The sequence below is a fragment of the Perca fluviatilis genome, chromosome 20 (assembly GCF_010015445.1).
Source record: "Perca fluviatilis chromosome 20, GENO_Pfluv_1.0, whole genome shotgun sequence".
In the NCBI taxonomy this organism is placed as follows: domain Eukaryota; kingdom Metazoa; phylum Chordata; class Actinopteri; order Perciformes; family Percidae; genus Perca; species Perca fluviatilis.
In genome coordinates, this window is record NC_053131.1 from 3,048,574 (window position 1) to 3,068,915 (window position 20,342).

Below are 20,342 nucleotides of genomic sequence, written 5' to 3' on the forward strand. Positions count from 1 at the left end.
CAGAGACAGCCAGTTACCAATACAATACAGCGCTGTCTGATACACATCTCCATGTCAGCTATATAATGCTGAGAGATTAGAAGGTAGAAGAGCACTATAAGCAAAAGGTGGCGATGTTATGGCGTACCTAAAGGCCACGCATGGCTTACGGTCCTCTTAGGTCAGCACCCACATGGGTTGATTTCTTTAACTATTTCATTTTAATGGTCGGTGGTTCAACACAGGGCGTTTGCCATTCGTCACAGAGAGTCTGCTGTTTATCCGTGGCTTAAAGTTCACAACAGACAAGTGGAAGAGGGGAACTTAATCATTGTTCTTCCACTTGGTTTACGCAGACATATATGGGAGTGGGGGAGGCTCAGAGGTTAGAGTGGTCAGGTGAGCAGATGGAAGGTATCCTGGGAGCCAAACCCTGGGAAATAAAAGAGACACTTGAGCTCCTTTACAAACTCCTGGCTGAGCAGAAGACGTCAAACTCTTTATATACCAGCTCTCACCGTGCCTGCACCTGGTCTAAAATAGGTTTTGTTGCTTCTTGGTGTTCTTGATGATGTGTGCTTCTTCAAGAAAGAAAAAAACGGTTCATATTCACTTTTGTGAATTGTGGCATCATGCTTACATTTCAACAACTGCATGCTGAAGCTGTTTCTGCTCACTTATGACCATCAGACAGCTTGTAACTCCTCATAATCCCATACTAATATAACTTTTCACTGTGACCCCTTTACTGCCGCCACGGTTGTTGTTCTGAGGTTTTTGTCACAGTTTAAAGGAATAGTTCAGCAATTTGGGAACTTATTTATTTCGGGGCAGAAGCAAAAAAAAAAAAAAAAAAATCCAAACACAAAAACTTTCAAACAATACCCAGCCACAGCATAGTGGTAATACCGGATCATACCAAAACTTCTCTCCTCAAAGTCTGGGACCCAAGCTGCAGACTCCACCAACTGAAACTCTCAGCTAATCGTGACCATGCAGATTAACACGAGCATATAGTTTGAAATAATGGGAAAACCTTAATATCTGCTCTACACAGACCCTCCAGCAGCAGCCACACTCCATACAGAGGCTTAGCACCACCCTCACACTAGTCTATATTGACCACATTTCATTTCTGGGATAGTTCTGGAGCCGCCGGAAATTCCGCCGGATGTCCCTCATTTTCGGCCGGATGTCAGTCCCCTTCCTCTGTCTCTGTGTTGGCGTTCTAACCTCCGGTGGATTTGTGAGGACTATGGTTAACTGCTCCTCAGATCTCTGCAGGGTAAATCCAGACAGCTAGCTAGACTATCTGTCCAATCGGAGTTTTCTGTTGAACGACTAAAACTACTTTTGAACGTCCACATGTTCCACCAAAACAAGTTCCTTCCCGAGACTATTTAGCAGAGGCACCGTGGCTCCGTCCGGAGCTTAGTGCCGCCAAAGAATTTCTAATATAGGAAGAAGTTCCACTCCCTCGTTACTTCCGGCTTCTGAACTGGTTGCAGTTCCACCAGAGTTCCATATAGGGGGCGCTCACAGGCCAGTGCAGAATGAATGGGACTCTATGGAGCTATACCCCTCAAAACACACTTTTCTCAGGATATCATTTTTTGTCTAGTAATTTGAATGTTGCATTCGAAAGGGGAGGCAAAGAAAATACACACTGCTGGGTGTTAGATTTTTTTAAAGTGGCTTTTTTGTTCTAAAAAGCCTTTTAAAATGTCAATGACGTCATACACATATACGGCCAGAGATACTGCTTTACGGCAAGCTCTGAGTCGCTTCCTTTGTTCTCTCGAGGCATCGACAACACAGCTGACAGGTTCGGCTCTCCCTGTTAATACACGCGCTAGAAAGAGGTTTGCTGATGTTTTAAAGACCACGCCGAAATATTCACTCTGACATTCAGGCTCTGCTTCATATGCCGTCAAGCTGGATCTCCGATCGTAATCAGACCTTCACTGACCAATCAGCATTCATTAGGACATGGGCATTACGACTCACCCTATAAGAAATGAAAAGGACATAAGTACTCGTTCATTCAACTTTCGACCTATAATCCATGTTGAACTTGCAAAAACTACAATCAAATCTGAGGTTTCTCAACGACAATCAGGCGAAAGAGACAGATTTAGCCATCTAGCTCCATAGAGTCCCATTCATTTTGCACTGGACCGCGATCACCCCCAGTGGAACTCTGGTGGAACTGCAACCAAAATCTGGTACAATGGGGCTGAATAGGGAGTGGAACGGCTTTCTGTAGACCGGCTTTGGTGCCGCCCAAGACGATTGTGATTGGTTTAAAGAAATGCCAATAAACCAGAGCCTGTTTTTCTCCCATCCCGGAATGCTGTGGGGACTAGGTCGGGCAATGCAAAACTACCCTCACACAAAACTAAACACTGCTGATGCCGTGCCTTAAAAGTGGCCTGTCTGTGTGGAGTTTGCATGTTCTCCCCGTGTCTGCGTGGGTTTTCTCCAGGTTCTCCAGTTTCCCCCACCACTAAAAATATGTTCCCCCCTCCCTAACTAGCTGATGTGTGGTGAGCGTTCTGCCATCTGGCGTCGTAAGGCGTTGTATGGCTGCCGTGCATCACCCAGGTGGGTGCTACACATTAGTGGTGTTAGAGAGCAGTCCCCACCCCCCCCTCCCCCCAAAAGCGCTTTGAGTGTCTATGATAAAGCGCTATATAAATGTAATTAAATAATAAATAAACACCGAGCGATGAAATCTGTTATCCGGGATGTGTCCGACTGTGTTTCTAATTCAGGACAGCCTGACTCTGTTGTGGGTGAAGCGCCTCCTGAAGCGACTGTGCGGGGGTACAGCCTGAGCTCCAGCGGAGCTGCTCTGCGGTCAGAAGCAGCAGACTGGGATTGTACTGAGGAGGTGACAAATGTGTGGATCTGTGCGAATGTGAAGTAAACGTGTGAAACTGAAGCAGGGAGGTGCCGAAAAAAGGCTGACCATGTGTCACTAAGCCACAGATAAATAAATGAAAGACAAAAACCTCAAAGCACATTCTGTCTGTTTAGAAATATGGCACTGTACTCATTGTACAAGTACACAATAATAATAATGTAATGAATAGTACTTAGTTGGCGACAATATAATTAAACAAATTGTTGGTAGAGCTGCAGTTAATCAAAGTGCTTATTTAGATTTTGTTTCCACTTAAATTGGAGGTATTCAACAGTTTACTATTCAAAATCCCAAACAAATCACCGCTTTTGAAAATACAAAAACACTAAAGCGTCGGGTATGCTTAAGCGCGACACCGCGCATGCTACGAGTATGCACGGAAACATTTATGCTCAACGCATTGTTCTCTGCAGTATTCTCCCAAACATGAGAGGGCGTACAGACAAAATAATCTGTGAATGAGCAAGAAGTAGTAGAGAAGAAGAGAGCGGAAGTAAAGAAAGCAGGCTGCCTGGCAACAGTAGTAAACAACACATCCACGTTAAACACAGAGGTACCGCCAAACATGACATTTAACACCTCTAATTTCTTTAGCTTTAACAAAACCATCTCATGTTTTTCCACACTCTCCAGCTAAATGTGTCTTCTTCTCCCAGAGTGGTGTCTGTCTCTCTGTCTGAACACATATTTAAGGCTGTTTGACTCCCTGTGGTCTGACATGAAGAATCACACAGATGTTTGCACAGACGAACCTGTTCTTCCCAGCCGACCGTGTTGAACTGAAAGCACAGTGCACGCAGTGGGCACCTAGTTCCAAAAATTTAGAGGTGCATGACCACGCGCTGCGACAGCTTGTGGAGCCTTGGCGCTGGAAACGACACCCGTGGTGATGTCACTTCACGCCTGGAACACCGCGGCTACCATAAATTAAGCTTAAGGCTAAAAAAATCAAGTTTGAACAAATGAGAAATCACTTGAGTCACAAGGTAACATGTTAAACCTGGAGCAGGAAAAGTTAACCCTCTCCTTGATTTAATGTTCCTTATGGAGAAGGAGAACCAGGAAATGAGTCGCTACCAAGCCACAACCGAGCGGACCAATCACAGTTGTTGCGTTCTGCGTCGCCGTGACGTGTAGTTACATTTTTGGAGAGGTGCACATCAGGCTACGACGTGCACCTACGGCCGAGATTTAACGCAGGACTATAAATTGGGCTTAAGTCTGTGTATGAGGGTGGAGGTCAGGTGTGCTATGTGTGCTGGTATCATGTAGATGTTTACATAAGGGCAGCAAGTGTAAGTGGACCATGAACTTAGACACACACGCCCAAATACACACACTTTAACCTTATAAACACAGGGAGAGCTCAGAGCTCCCTTCCTGTCCTGATTATAAGCCCCGCCGTAGAGGGAGCCAGGAAGTGCTTTTCTATTAAAACTCTTGACAGGTGACGGATCGGTCTGGTTTCTGTGTGGCAGCATTCCTGCTGTCAACACCAAACCGCACCACTGCGGTGTGAAACGTGAATGGGGTGTCTCATTGTGTATTACCACACCCAAGTGCATACCACACATCGCCCAATTCCCTTTGACCTGCAGTGTGCCATGTACACGTGAATACATGCCACTGCTTAGTAACACACTGGTGTTCCTCAGAGACAATACAGTAAGTATCATGTCAGAAGGTAGCTGCCATCTCCAGTCCATAATAATAAAGCATCACAAAAACATGCACCACCAAATAAAATCTTTGGAAAATCTGTTGGAATCAATCTAGTTCTAGGTCAGTGGTTCCCAACCTGAGGGTCGGGACCTCAAGCAGCTAAGGCTCGTTTAAACCCAAAGAATGATTCCTAAGTCTTCAAAGACAACACGTGTCAGGTTGACTCTCATTCAACAGGTGAGGCGTTCACCTTTATGCTTCATGCTCTCTGATCTGTTGCATGCATAGACAGTAAAGCAACCTGTCTGAAAGTGTGAAGTCTTCTGGTAGCTGTGCCAAGAGAAATCTCAATCATTCCCAATCTTACAGAGACGGAGAGCATAGGTATATGTAAGGAGATAAAATAGGCACAGGCTAATTATTGCTAACTAAAATGCTAGTTAACATTAGTAATTAAACTTAAACAGCTAATGTAAGTCCAAACTGCCTGTGAGCTTCTCCTGTACTATACGGTAATTCTTCTACTATGCGACAGTAAGTCGCGTGGTTATGACCCAATCGTTAGCCTATTTTTATAAAAACGTCTGCTACGGAGCCATAACGTGAGCTACAAGGTAATGGAGCCTTTTATACATTGTCGACAAAACTCTTCAGATGTAAAGTTATTCGCTGTCAAAGTGACGTCAAAATGAATGGCAGTCAATGGGATGCTAACGGCGGGTGATGGCTTGTTATTATCAAAGTGTCTCCATAGGAGGTACGCTTACCCCCATGCCTCTCAGTAAACTGGGCAATTGCTGCACTATTCACTGAAGAAAATAAATAAATGGAGTGTGCTGGCTTTGTTAAATACATGTGCTTTACAGTAACTTAAGTAAGTAAGTAAGTAAGTAAGTAAGGCAGTGGAGGCACCATGAATAAACGGAGCAATCAATGTCAATTCTACATGGTAGTTTAAGATGTGGCTACATGGGTTGCAAATTAATTGGAACAGATTATGCATTTGTTCTCATTCTAACTAACTTAAATTTTTATGAAATGGACAAGTCACAAGTTAAAACGGTGTTGCAACGGATCTACATCGAAGTACGTTTCAACTTTCATCTACAGGCTTCATTTGTGAAACAACCTTCTCTCAAACTCATTCTACTTTTGCAAAAACAAAGCTACAAGTGGATATGAGCAGTTACTTAATACTATTGTTTGGCTTTGGCTGGGTTATCACCCCTTCAGCCTCCCACATCATCAACCCCAACATTCACACACTCTCTCACACACTCTCTCACACACTCTCTCACACACTCTCTCACACACACTCTCACACACTCTCTCTCACACTCTCTCACACTCTCTCTCACACTCTCTCTCACACACACACACACACACACACACACACACACACACACACACACACACACACACACACACACACACACACACACACACACACACACACACACACACACACACACACACACACACACACACACACACACACACACACACACACACTCACACTCCAGAGATGGGGACTCGAGTCAGAGACTCAGACTCGAGTCGCACAAACAGCTGACTTCAGACTTTACTTGCGACTCGACCTAAAAGACTTCAGACTTGACACGGACTCGAGCTTCGAGACCCGTTAACAGCCTGTTTTCATGCAATCATTGCTTTTTTTAATATAAATGTATTCTATTTTCTTTTATTAGTGCATATACGTTGGGGAAACGTATGACGAGCTGCATATCCCCTGCCCTTTGCCATAATGTGCAACGTAACGCATGCATTATGCCTTATGTGTGCGCATTCACATATCAAAAACTACATTGAGGATGGCGACACCAAGTCCTCCAAGAGTTGTGCCTTTTGTCATTAGTTTTGTTTTCAATAACTTGGTAAACAGTGGCAGTAAGCCAACAGCTACATGCAAGGTGTGTGGCTAAAGATAAATGATGTCTGATCAACGTGGAACTTCATCAGGCATCTCAAAACACACCCAGATAGGTCAGTCACTCACACACTAATGTGAAAGAGACGTTATATTTAGCATATATCATCACAGGTAACAAGTTAACCATGGCATCGTGTTGTGCTAATGCTGGGAACAGGCACATTGTATCTTTATAGTTGTATCCATATGATGTGACAGACTTAGGTTAATATTTCACCAGGTTGTTGTTAAATAGCAATACGGAAAGTATCAGTTCTCACATGTTTGCACCATGGTTGGTGTATTAACTTTCAATACAGATGTTCCCCCTTTCACTTTGAACACTGAAAAATGTAATGCATGATGATGCTGGGCTTTACAGCCAGTTAGTAACACAGATTTGGTGCAGATACCAAAATGTTGAAAAATACAGTTATGAAAAAGAGACGGCCAGAGACTTGGACTCGTGGCAAAAGACTTGACCTGAACTTGCCCCTCAAAGACTTGAGACTCGACTTGGACTTCCAAAAAATGACTTGTGAACATCTCTGGCTCACACACACACACACACACACACACACACACACACACACACACACACACACACACACACACACACACACACACACACACACACACACAAAAAAAAAAAAAAACAAAAAAACACACACAACTCCCCTCTTACCCTTGAGCAGTGGCAGGGGCGTGAGCTCGATGGGTTTGCCCTGAGAGCGGAACTGGGACGAACTCTGCGACCGCTTCTGCTTGGCCTTCCTGACAGACTTCCGTGAAAATCCGTCCACTTTGTCCACAGATGGAGATGTGGTGGCTGCCGAGGACATAGCCCTGCTAGGAGAAACACACACAGGGGTGGGGGGGTAGAGAGTGGTTAACACACTAGCATTAGACACGCGTTTAGAGAGCGCTCAGTTCACTGAGGGGAGGTTGTAAACCACAGTTATTGTACTGACAGTTTAACAGAACCGAAAGTAGGCTTCAACTGATGTGGATTTCTGAATATCAATTTTAGGATATTTAATACCTATAAATCAGGCGGTATTCATGTAAAAACAAATGTTTATCCTTGGAACTTGAGTCCTATTAAAAAAGGAACTCCATTGGCAAAGTTGCTTCAAGTTTCAATAACTTGAGACTGTCAACTTAGGACCTTCTGCATGTACAGTATGGAGGCCCAAAGTGTTCAATATTAAACAAATCATGACAAAATTAATTGTGAAATTATTTGATGACACTTTTTTTTTGTTTAATAACACTGCCCAAATGCACATTTTTAGCCATTATCATGCAGCTCCAAAGCCATGTTTTTGGTAGTGAGCTCATGAAAAGCAAAAACAAACATTTTAGCTCTGTGTCAGTCCACCTTCCTCTAGCATTTTATTAGTCTCACAACAAACCTGTGCAGCCACAGCCTCATCTACCCAGCATGGGAGACTACTTAGGCTTCAGGTGAGACCTGGTTACAGTACACCAACCACAAAACCAGCCAGCACGCGCACACACGCGCACACGCACACACACACACACACACACACACACACACACACACACACACACACACACACACACACACACACACGAGCTGTGGCTGCGAGGCCATAGTGGGAGGAAGCTGAGGAAAGGTCCACTGCTGTGTGTTTGCTCCTGATTACGTCTAAAAAAATAAAAATAACAATTCTAACAGACAGACAACAAAACACATGCTGCAGCGGAAGTCACACTTTCACTGCCAACTACTGCTAAACTACTTTTCTGTCCATGAGGAGACACATCGAAAAATATAAGTGAACATAGGTTTTCAGCCGCCGAAGAGCCGTCTGCTGAAAGATCAGCCGAGACACACTGTGATGCTCATCACACTTATTAGAAAACTTTACCACAGCTATTACAACTTAACATGCGGACGTGTCAATTAGCATTTTAGCATGAGCATATACTATAAAACTACTGCACCGTATACTGTCTCATGTTCCATCACTATTTTATAATACACCATATCATAGAACGTTAATATGTTCGTTGACCATTGAAATATATTATATTTAGACTCTGCTGCTATTAATCACACCATTGTCACTTTATCACGTCACGTGTCTCCAAATTCTCTGTTATTTTATTCTATTTTAGTTTATGCACCTCTTATTTATTTATTTATGTCATTTTCTATACTTATCTGTTTATGTATGGTGTTTTTGTTGTACAGCTGCAACCACCGAATTTCCCCACTGGGGACCATTAAAAGTTATCTAATGATTAACAATAACTGGAGCCACTGATGTCCTGGTCCAGTCCACTCTAACTCAGCTGGATGACATGAAGGCCTAAGAAGAAATGAATCAGAACTCCAGCAGAAAAGGTTATGTAATAAGACGTGAACGCGACACTGCAGGCTGTACTCTGCGCTGGCTGCATCTCTAATGCTCCATCAAAGTCACACAGGCAGCCGTGCAGAATGTCCAGCAGGCCTTGTATATAACAGAGTACACACACGGACACACACACGGACACACACACACACGCCTGAGGATATGGAGAGCACTAGCAGACAGTGAAAGCCTTTTACAAGCTATCGAGGCTGCCCAGCTGATCGTCCATCATCATGTACAGTACACAGCAGTTTTAACAGTGATTAATGATCGCAGAGTGGCATGGCATCCATCTGTGCTTAAAGACCATCAGGGTGTTGATGCGATACGACTGTAAGAGGAGGAAGATAATAATAATAATCAAGACTGACAAGTGTGATTAATAAGCAGTTGAAATGTGTCTTTTTTTCCTATTTTCAGGGTGATTTGTGCATATTTACATCATCTTGCCTTCACTCCCTAGGCTTTTTCATAAAATTGACAATCTGTTATCAGTGACTAACATCAAAATAAGACAATTCCCAAATGTACCAGGACCTAGACATTTCTAAATCCTTCTATTCTTTTCCAGACCCATATCTGGACCCTACAAGCAGGGTGTCCCCCAAGGAAAATAGAAAGAAGGAACAGTCGTGCTCAAAAGTAGGGTTGGGTACCGAAAGCCGGTGCTAATATGGCACCGGTGCCTATACCGGTCTCTACCGGACCAAATTGCAGCTAAACTGTGTAAAGGGTGTCTGTATTTCACTGTGGAGGATTACAAAGGCGTGACGTCAAGCAGTGTGCAGCTGCCTTTGTAGGAAAAACAACACAGATAGTGCGTTCACTTGAAACTAGTAAGCCTCGTGGTGCATTCAAAGTTATTGTAAAATACCCTATTACCTTTTTTTTTTAAGTATCGGTTCAGGCACCGGCACCATTTTAAAAGTATCGTTTTAGCACCGGTATTTGAAGAAAAAAAACAAAACAACAAGACGTTAAAGAAGTTAAAGAAGAACCCCCCCCAAAAATTTAAAACCTCATCCAGAGTGCTCAGGACCTCAGACTGGGCTGAAGGTTCACCTTCCAACAAGACCATGACCCTAAGCACACAGCTAAAATAACAAAGGAGTGGCTTCGGAACAACTTTGTGACCATTCTTGACTGGCCCAGCCAGAGCCCTGACCTAAACCCAATTGAGCATCTCTGGAGAGACCTGAAAATGGCTGTCCACCAACGTTCACCATCCAACCTGACGCAACTGGAGAGGATCTGCAAGGAAGAAAGGTAAATCCAGGTGTGAAAAACTTGTTGCATCATTCCCAAGATGGCTCATGGCTGTACTAGCTCAACAGGGTGCTTCTACTCAATACTGAGCAAAGGGTCTGAATACTTATGACCATGTGATCTTTCAGTTTTTCTTTTTTAATAAATTTGCAAAAATGTCCACATTTCCGTTTTTTTTCTGTGAAGATGGGGTGCTGAGAGTACATTAATGAGAAATAAAATGAACTTTTAGATTTTAGCAAATGGCTGCAATGAAACAAAATTTAAAGGGGTCTGAATACTTTCTGCACACACACACACACACACACACACACACACACACACACACACACACACACACACACACACACACACACACAAAAAAAACACACAACACACACACACACACACACACACACACACACACACACACACACACACACACACACACACACACACACACACACGGCTGGCACCAATGACATATGTGATAAGTAGCAACTGTTCCTTCTTTGTAGTTTCCTTGGTTTCCCCCAGGAAATTTGGTTAACCAAAGTGCCCTACTTTCCTAACTCACAACAAAGTTTTCCTTTTTCCCCAGACATTGCAACGCGCTGCTGATTAATTGCTGCGACACAAACAATGTAGTTACAAGATGACGGTTTAAACCATCGCCCCACTCAAATACATGACCTGTATGATGTAGTGCCTAAAAGCCTAATATTACACTTCTACTAAAGGTAGTAGTCTAGTGAGTCCTGACGTTAGCAGAGGCTCTCTTTCTTTCAGCTGAGGCAGCGCTCCTCCACTATAAAACACAAAATGATTACATTGTAGACAATATTGGTAATCAATTAGTCCTTTAAGTAAATCATCTAACGAAAAAAAAAAGCCAATTTAAACTGGATTCAGCATCTCAAAAAGGTAAGGATTGGTCTGTTTTATATAATTATCAATGTCAGGGGTTTCCCTCAGAAAAGTTAGTAAGCCTGGTGGCAAATGTCTTTTTTTTGGACGAGGGCCCGGCTGGGACCAGTCCGACACTCATAGCAACATTAATGTAGAGCCCAATAGTGTCTGTGATAACAGAACCATCGAAGCTAACTGGAGATTTGAAAATATATGTCTTATATATCTTAAAAATAGATTTTAAAAAATAATTCCCAGTGGCTTAGGCATGGTGGGGGGCAACTTAGGTCCGGTGGACCACTAGGCTTGCAATACACTGAATGTATAATTAAAAATTAAATATCTTTGCATAGTTGTGTAAGACAACCACTTAGGTTCAATATTTTACTGATCAATAATGAAAATAAATGTTGGTTGAAGCCCTAAACATGTCTCAAAAAATATAATCTCCGTCACAATTGCATAGATTTCCTTTAACTATGCTCAGGGTTACCATTTATTAATTGACTACGACCACACCCTACTGACACAGATTCACATATGACAAAGCAATTACATGGAGATGACAAGAGAGTCATCTGTCAACGCCGCAAATGGTCTTCCCTTTCATAACCACACAGCCGGTAATGATCATCTGATCATCAGCATGGTGGGAAAATACCTCCAGCTCAACACTGATCTGTCTGATCGGTGGCTGTTCAGTTTAACCCCTCCAACAACAAGTCTGCCAGGTGACTCGCCATTAATCTGTAGACCCTGCTGTGGCGGTAAAAATCAAACTGTGGCGGAATACAAAGTACGTTAACAAAAAACTTCATTTGCGTCCCTAGTCGACAGTTTTGCCTGTCAATCTTTGGCGCAAGACTACCGTATTTTCCGGACTATAAGTCGCACTTTTTTCCCTACTTTGGCTGGTCCTGCGACTTATAGTCAGGTGCGACTTATATATCAAAATATATATAATTGAACATGTTTTTAAATGTTAATTCATACTGAAAACATTACTGTCTACAGCCCGAGAGGGCGCTCTAGGCTTGTGACAACTAGAATGCTGCTCTAAAGACAACTGAGAAAGAAAAGAGATAAACTGCAGGTAGTAAAATATGCAGCCGAAAACGGTAATGGAGCAGCAGAAAGAAAGTTCGAAATGAGGGAGAAACTTGTGAGGGACTGGCAAAAAGGTGACTCTTATGCAATGAAGAAATCAAAGAAAGCTAATTGGCTAATCGCGGGCTGAAAGCAAGATGGCCAGAGCTGGAGGAACCATGGGAGGAACCAGGGAGGAACGAGTCGGGAGGGGCTTGTCAATGGTGCAGTTACATCTCCACGCCTTTTAATCCATCCATGCTCCATGCCCTGGTACCGTAGTTGTTCTGTGTGCTATTGTATAGTTCAATAACTGTTAATGTGTTACGTTAACATACCAGACACCTACCGTATTCAGCCTGTTGTTCTGTGTGCTATTGTGTAGTTCACAGATGAAGATGAAAAAAAAATAAAAAAAATTCTAAATAAATGCGACTTATAGTCCGGTGCGACTTATATATGTTTTTTTCCTCTTCATGACGCATTTTTTGTCTGATGAGACTTATACTCCGGAGCGACTTATAGTCCGAAAAATACGGTATTCAAATGGCATGCAAAAGTGGGTCCCAACAGCATCTCAAGCCTCAGTGAAAAACTGCAAATTGACACCGGTTCTGTGTGTGTGTGTGTGTGTGTGTGTGTGTGTGCTGTTGAGCCTCACAAAGACCAGGCGAGGCGGGCCAGAGTGTTTGAAAATCACCTTTACTCTGAGATTATCTCCAGCTAATGGCTTATAGTGGAACAGCTCTGACGTACACACGTTTTGACACCTTTAGACAATCAGGTTGCGTTACTGGAAACAGTTCAATCCACAACAGAGTTGTTGTGATGATGGCGGCGAGCAGCAGCCGCCATCAAAATATGGAAATTTCCCACACAGGCTAAAGGGGCGTTGGTCCAAACTCAGGGTCTGACAATAGGCTAGAGGGTGTGACACAGAGCTGAAACAATTAGTTTGTTAATTAAGTAGTTGATGGACAGAAAACTTAACTATTTAAATCGTTGTTTCATTCATTTGTCTTAGCACAAACACCATCCATTCTCTTGTCTCATCTCTCTCTCTTGTTGCAGCTTTTCCAATGTGAGGATTTGCTGCTTTTCTCTGTTTTATATAATGGAAAACCCAAAATCTTTGGGTTTTGGACAGTTGGTCAGATATAAAAAGACATTTAAAACACGTCAACTTGGACAACATTTTCTGTTTTTAGACAGCGCAATTAATCTATTTAACATGAAAATGATCAGCAGATTAATCGAGTTTGTGATTTGGGGCTTTCGAAATAATATTAGCCCTTACATCCACACTGCATCTTGAAACAACTTGAAATCCCTGCAAGGGCTGACTTAATACAGCCAGTCAGCTTCATTCAGCGCTGATCAAACACACACTGTCTGCTACATTTCAGGAGGCATCAGTGAAGTTGTACATCTCGATCAGTGAGTCACTCTCAGTTTCTGCCTGCTGCATCACCAATGGCAACGACGACTATTTGAAGAGCGGTCAATGCTTCTATGCTTTCGCCACCTGGTGAATGCCACCAGTGGAAAAACTACAATCATTCTCCCTCAGAAAAAAATCCTAAAAATGTACAAACTAGAGCCCCGCTTACCTGTGCAAAGGGGCACTGGAATCCCCACGTACCATCAGTCCCTCTCTCTCCCTCTCTCCCTCTCTCCCTCTCTCCCTCTCTCTCTCTCTCTCTCAGTCCAGCCGGCTAATGGCGAAAACACTCCAGTGCCACCACAACACATGAGAGAGAGCAAGACTACGGCGGCTGGTCAGGCGCATGGCAGCCAAGCACCAAAGCCGTTCCCCTCCCGTGCCTCTTACATAAGAGACCAGATGACATCCTCACAGGCCCGAGGAGGGTGGGATTAAAGAACAAGGGGGAAGAAGAGAGGAGGGGGGCACAGCGGACAACAGGGACGGCAACAGAAAGGGAGGAAGAGGAGGGAGGGAGCTGCTGTTGGACAGGAAGTCAACAAATAGGCAACGGCAAGGCAGAAGTGAAGTGAGGGAACAAACACGTACAGGAATACACACATGGGAGATACAAAAACATTTATTTTTTTAAAAGAGGCTGGCAGGAGGAAAGTTCAAGGAAATTCTAAAACAGCTGCAAAAACCAAACAAACTTTGTATGAATGAATTAGTTTCCTTACTGCGATACTTCATCTTAACTCATGTTACCAGCAGGTAAGGGGCATTCACTCCTGATTTCACTCACCTAGAACAGTGAAATCTGTTCGGAAAATTGCTAAATGCAACCTTTAACTCCTTGGAGACTACATTTAAGCTACGTCACGTAATTTATGATAAAACCGTCTCTTATCAAGATGGATATTATCATCTACTGAGAGACACGTTGAGGACTTGTGAAAATTGTTCCTGCCCAGAGCCTCTGGGATGCTTTGTTTTTAAGATTATTTTTTGGGGCTTTTCCGCCTTTAATGGACAGGACAGCTAGGTGAGAAAGGGGAGAGAGGGGGGAGGGGGAAGACATGCAGGAAATCATCACAGGTCGGATTCGATCCCTGGACCTCTGCGTCGAGGCATACACCTCTCAGTATATGCGCGCCTGGTCTACCCACTGGGCCAACCCGGCCACGGTGACGCTTTTTAATGTCTTGTCCAACCAACATTTCAAAAATCAAATACATTAAGATGTATTTGCAGAAGGGAATGACAAAGCATCTTTCATAATGACTAAACACAAGAAACTAAAATAAATAATACATGGAGTTAAAGACTTGCAACTGGCCATGTGAATAATGAGGACACCAGGTTATTTGACCACTGATATTATTAGGGCAGCAATAAATGATTAGTGTTATTATCAATTAATCTACAGGCTATTTTCTTGATTAAAAGAATGAATTGTCTGATCTATAAAATTTGCGTTGTCCCCCATGTTTTGTCCGCCTGACAGTTTGAAACCCAAAGATGTTCAGTTTGTTCCCACTGATGACTAAGAAGACAGAACATATTCTGATTTTAGCAGGGACTTTTGGTCAATCGACTTACCGTACTACTATTTCAAATCTATCCATTTTGTTTGTCACGTTGGTACGAGGTACAATTCCAATGAAATGTTATCCCATCAGCGCCTTAAACTTTTGCATGATGTCATCATTCATCTCTGCACACTGTGCACACACACTAGGGCTGTGCAATTAATTGAATTTCGATTTCAATTTCGGCTCCCAACGACCACCAAAATAGTAAAATTGAGAAAAAAACGATTATTTTGCCATGTTCTGTTTCGCAAGAACACTCAAGACACTTATTTTGTCTTGTGTTCTGAATGACACGCGCATGCGCACATCCGCACGCACACATCGGCCCCTCCCGAAGCCAGTCAGGGAGGCCAGTCGTGTGCATATCATCCGCTGGAATTTAAAAACTCAGCGCGAGTAAAGATAGCAGCAGCGTTTGGCAAACAACTCAGTTGTCTGGGAACAGCTAACGTTAGCTAACCCTTGTCCCTCTACCTTTGCCCCCCCCCCGCTGTAGTATACTGTCTAGAGATGTTGTATTCCCCCCGACACGCTGTATTCACTTACTGTTTAAAACTTTTTCCAGCTTAGTGGGGGTGCATAGACATACTGCTAAAAACCAACATGAAAAAACAGAGTAATGTTCCCTCAGCATTTAGTTTTGTTGTTAACCTGTATGTAAATGAGCAGGGACGTTAAATCACCTGTTTCACATAATGTTACTCTAAGGTACCGTCTATGTGCTGGATTTTTCCTAAGGTTAGCTAGCAAATAATCCCACTGACGGCGACATTATTGTTGATATTTTGGCACAATGTTTAGTAATGCCAGTAGTAGTGGTCATAGTGAGTGAACATGTGATGTGAGATGCTCATTGTGTTATGTCTGTGGAGCTGGTCATTAGCTGTGTAACGTTGTGTGATATCTGTAACAGTAGTAAAACAGTTTTTATTCTGATCCAAAGACTCTTTCTGTGAGATAAAAGGACACTAACAGATTATACCCTGGACACTATCCATTATATCCAAATGTTAATGAGTAATCGTGTTAAATTATCGTGATTTCAATATTGACCAAAATAATCGTGATTATTATTTTTTCCATAATCGAGCAGCCCTAACACACACACCAGATTAATATTCAATATCTCTGTGATTACAAAGGGGAGCTACAATGCATCATTCATGGCAAACACAGGAACTGTCCTTAGAGAAATGTATCAATTTCAGGCTAAATTTGCAGCCATTACCGACTTCAGGAGCCAGAACCAAGCATGTTTCCTGCCTATCACAGCAACAAATGATTCATGCACAACAAAGAGGCCAGGTTATTGTACATATCAATTCCATGAGTTACTGATGAATGGATAAGTGGTCCCGGCACTAATTGCATCAGTCCAAATCCCAGATGTACCATTTCAAACCCTTCTACTACTCACTTCTTTGGAAAGTCAACTGTTGCCATTATTGACTGAATGCTGCAATCTGACGTCTAATTGGTAGGATTCATTCAGGGAATAATAACACTGTCGACACAGCCAAGAACAAATGAACTCAGCAACTTTCTCACACACACACACACACACACACACACACACACACACACACACACACACACACACACACACACACACACACACACACACACACACACACACACACACACACACACACACACACACACACTACAGAGTTGATAGGAAGGAGCTGCATGACAGCACCAAAACTCAAGCACGCACACACAAACACGCACAGTCGAGCAACAAAAGGTACTAGAAATCTAGGAATGCCAGCGTTGTGACACAATGTTGGCTTGTACAAGAAAACATGCCAGACCAGTGGCATTTTTTAGAGTTTGTCAGACACAGTAGGCTATAAGCTTATATCAAATTATCACCACACATTTGACAGTTGGCTTCACTTGACAGGACAGCTAAACCTGTCTCAGGCCAGACTCAAAGGACTTTTACTACCCATGGAAGATTAAACATCAGCATTTTACTTTAAGCGAACCTGCCCGTGACTAGGGCTGGGACGATTCGTCGATTAATTAATGACGACGTCATCGATTACGTAAATGCGTCGACACAAATAATTTGCGTCGACGCGTCACAAAATAAAATAAATAAATAAAACTTGCGTGCAAAATAATTAATGTTATGCGGAACTACTGTTAGATACGCGGATTCTAGGGACACTTAATCTGTAGCCCTGCCTTAGCTCTGAACTAGCGGAGCTCCGCCTACATGAAGTTTTTTTTGTCAGGTCGACGGTCCGGTGAGCGAGTCAGAGATAGCAGCACCAAAGGACGAGTATGGGGAGTGGTGGCGACCCACAAGAGTTAGAGGACCCACCGGCCTCTTTAAGATCGCAAGTTTGGGAAAACTTTGAGACTGTATGGCTGCAGCCTGCAGCCTTGCCCTCCTGCCTGGTGGCGTCCCCGCCTCGAAAACTTTGGTCTTCGGGTCAGTTCCGGTAGTAGGCTACAGGCGAGAGAGTGGTGGATGAGACGAGGACTGTGTGTCGGCGTTGTTCAGCAATTGTTGGGTACATGAGTGGAAATACATCTAACATGCTAACGCATATCCAACGCCATAACCCAGATGTACCAATCACTGGAACGAGACAAAAAAAACAACTGTCCAACTTCTCCTCCATACAGTGCTTAACCAGCCTTTAGATACAAATAATTAAAGTTAAATTAAAAGGGAGAAGAGCTTGGATGTTAAACAAGAGCTTATTCATTATTTTATCTATTGTTAAAAAAGCAAATACAGGTTAATCTCTCATACACAACTCTTTTTGCACTTGCTCTGTTTACTTTAAGTTTTTAATTTGGTATTTCTCCTGAAAGTGACTTTATTTTGTGGTTGGATTGATAGCCTACATCTGGCTTCAGGTTGCACTACTAATTCATTTTACTTGAACTGCATTGCTCAAGTAAAATGTTAACTGTAAACTGTTAAACAATTATAATAAATAGAAATTTGAACCTTATTGAAATTTGTTTTGTGTAAATTGTTAATAATTGAGTAATGGGAAAATAATCGCTAACTGAAAAATTAATCGTTGGATTAATTGACTAATCGAAAAAAGAATCACTATATTAACCGTTTAAAAAATAATAATGTCCTTTAATTTTTTTTTTTTTTATTCAACAAGCCATTTCTTGTATTTTAGCAGTTTACTGAAAGGAGAAGAAAGGCCGAACTGAGTATACTTTAACATCGGTTTGTTCGCAAGCAACACCGTTATCGCATATTTCTTCATATCGTGCAGCCCTACCCATGACAGAATGCTTTCCTGACATCAGATCTGGCCTGGAAACATCAGCCACTAAGCCACCACCTAAGCCAAATAACATAATAAAGATTATACCCATAACAGTGTCAGTTGATGTTACTTATTTACTGTTATCAGCCAAAGCAGCACACGGGGCAGCTAAACTTGTCTCAGGCCAGATTTACAGGGCTTTTTCAACTCATGGAGAAATAAACATCAGCATTTTCCTTTTAAGCAACCAGCCCATGACTAGGGCTGCACAATAAATCTTTTTTTTCTCTTTAAATCAAGATCACTATATTCAACAACGTTATTAAATATCGCATATGTTCTCATATCGTGCAGCCCTGCCCAGTACCGAATGCTTCCCTGACATCAGCTCTGCCCTGGAAACATCAGTCACTAAGCCACCACCAAAGCCAAATAACATGATAAAGATCATATCCATAACAGTGTAATTTGAGGTTACCTATATTTACGGTTATCAGCTAGAGAAGCAAACTTTGCTTCTCTAGCTGATACAGCCTAGCATACTATCCAGCCTAGTTTAGGATAGCTGTCGTTACACAGCAGCAGCGGGCATAATATTCAAAACTTACAGAGCGATAACCTCATTAACGTTATTTTTACAAAGTACATATTAGTAACATAGACACAATGCAGCCTTTTATCACCCTTTTAGTTTTTTTATTTTAGCATTTTTTGGTTAATGCTACGGCTATCGCGGGTTAGCTCAAGTTGAACATGTAGCTAGCTAGCCTTAGCTTATTGGCCATCACCAGCTAGCTTTCAGTGCATCTAGCTGATATGAAAACATTGAATGGATAATAAACATGTGTGCTAATAAAATAACGTTACCTGGGCGGACTTGGGCGATCACCCATCATCCCAGATGTAAATACAGGGGGCAGTGCTAATGCTGCTACCGTTAGCTAGCGCTCACAGACTGACAGACCGACTTGGGAAACACACACCGTCCCGAGTCCCGAGTCCCGACCCCGACAAGCTGCAGCCGACCGAGTGGCTGTTAGCTCTCCAAACGTAGTACTTTACCTTGATCCTCTGTGGTTCGCAACGGAGACGGCGGCGGAGGAGTTATCCTACGTTTGGAGCTCTATCTAGCTGTGAGACTACCTCCAGCTCGGTGCAAACAGCAGGAAGATCTGGCCTCAAACAGCCAAACCCACGAGTACCTTTTTCCTTCCAACGGAATAATCCTCAAACTCCCATTAATAACAAAATACGGCTATATAAAACGATTATGATAACGCAATTACATTCCTGTTAATGATTCAATTGCTTGTCTTCCCCAAACCCCTGGATTTTGGTGTTTTCCTTAGCTCGTTTGTGATTTGGGGCTGTTTCTTTTTCACCCTATTGTCAACACTGGCACACATAACAGACACGCACAGTAGCGTGCTTGACGGGTTAAGATCGACGTACGACTGCGATTGGCTGCCGGGAGCAATGTCAAGCGCTGTGATTGGACAAGAGGCGTTGTCAATCACAGTGCAGAGGGAAATGAGGCTCTGAATCCGCCGGTTAGGTGGAGGAGAACGGACAAGGAAAGGCAGAAAGCAGTGTGCGCCGAGTATCTCCGCGTATCTCCGCCACACAGCGTGCAGGAATGAGGCTAAACCTGTCCGAGGCCGTGGGCCCAGCCCTTCGCTTCGACACTGTTTTACCCGCACTTGGACGGCAGAGTTGACCCAGCTTTACTGTACATTGGTCATATTTCCAGCCCGCTGCGGAGCCGAAGCAGCGCGGTGTGAAGGAAGAGTGGTCGTGGATTTCTGTGCAAGCCCCGAGATTAGAGAGGGGTATGTTAGCAGAAAGAGAGTTACATAACTATAAACATTTAAGTCTACCAGGGGCGGTGCCAACCGTTTGGGGCTCATCCCAAATTTAGGGGGATCCAGGGGCATGCTCCCCCGTGGAGATTT

General features: G+C 43.0%; 1 protein-coding gene across 7 annotated transcripts in view; it reads right to left on the minus strand.

The window, feature by feature from the left end:
- ppp2r5eb (protein phosphatase 2, regulatory subunit B', epsilon) overlaps positions 1-20,019 on the minus strand; it is a 70,346-nt gene extending 50,327 nt beyond the window's left edge. Inside the window, exons 1-2 of one of the 7 annotated variants that reach the window (XM_039785922.1) lie at positions 13,732-13,945; positions 7,183-7,346 (exon numbers count right to left, since the gene is read on the minus strand). In XM_039785922.1, coding sequence (XP_039641856.1) covers positions 7,183-7,346; positions 13,732-13,766 — 199 coding nt within the window. In that variant the 5' untranslated portion in view covers positions 13,767-13,945. Of the gene's footprint in view, positions 1-7,182; positions 7,347-13,731; positions 13,946-19,257 lie in introns of those variants that run through there. The other 6 variants (XM_039785921.1, XM_039785918.1, XM_039785920.1 and 3 more) reach the window with 6 other exon arrangements.
- Positions 20,020-20,342: the final 323 nt, after the last annotated feature.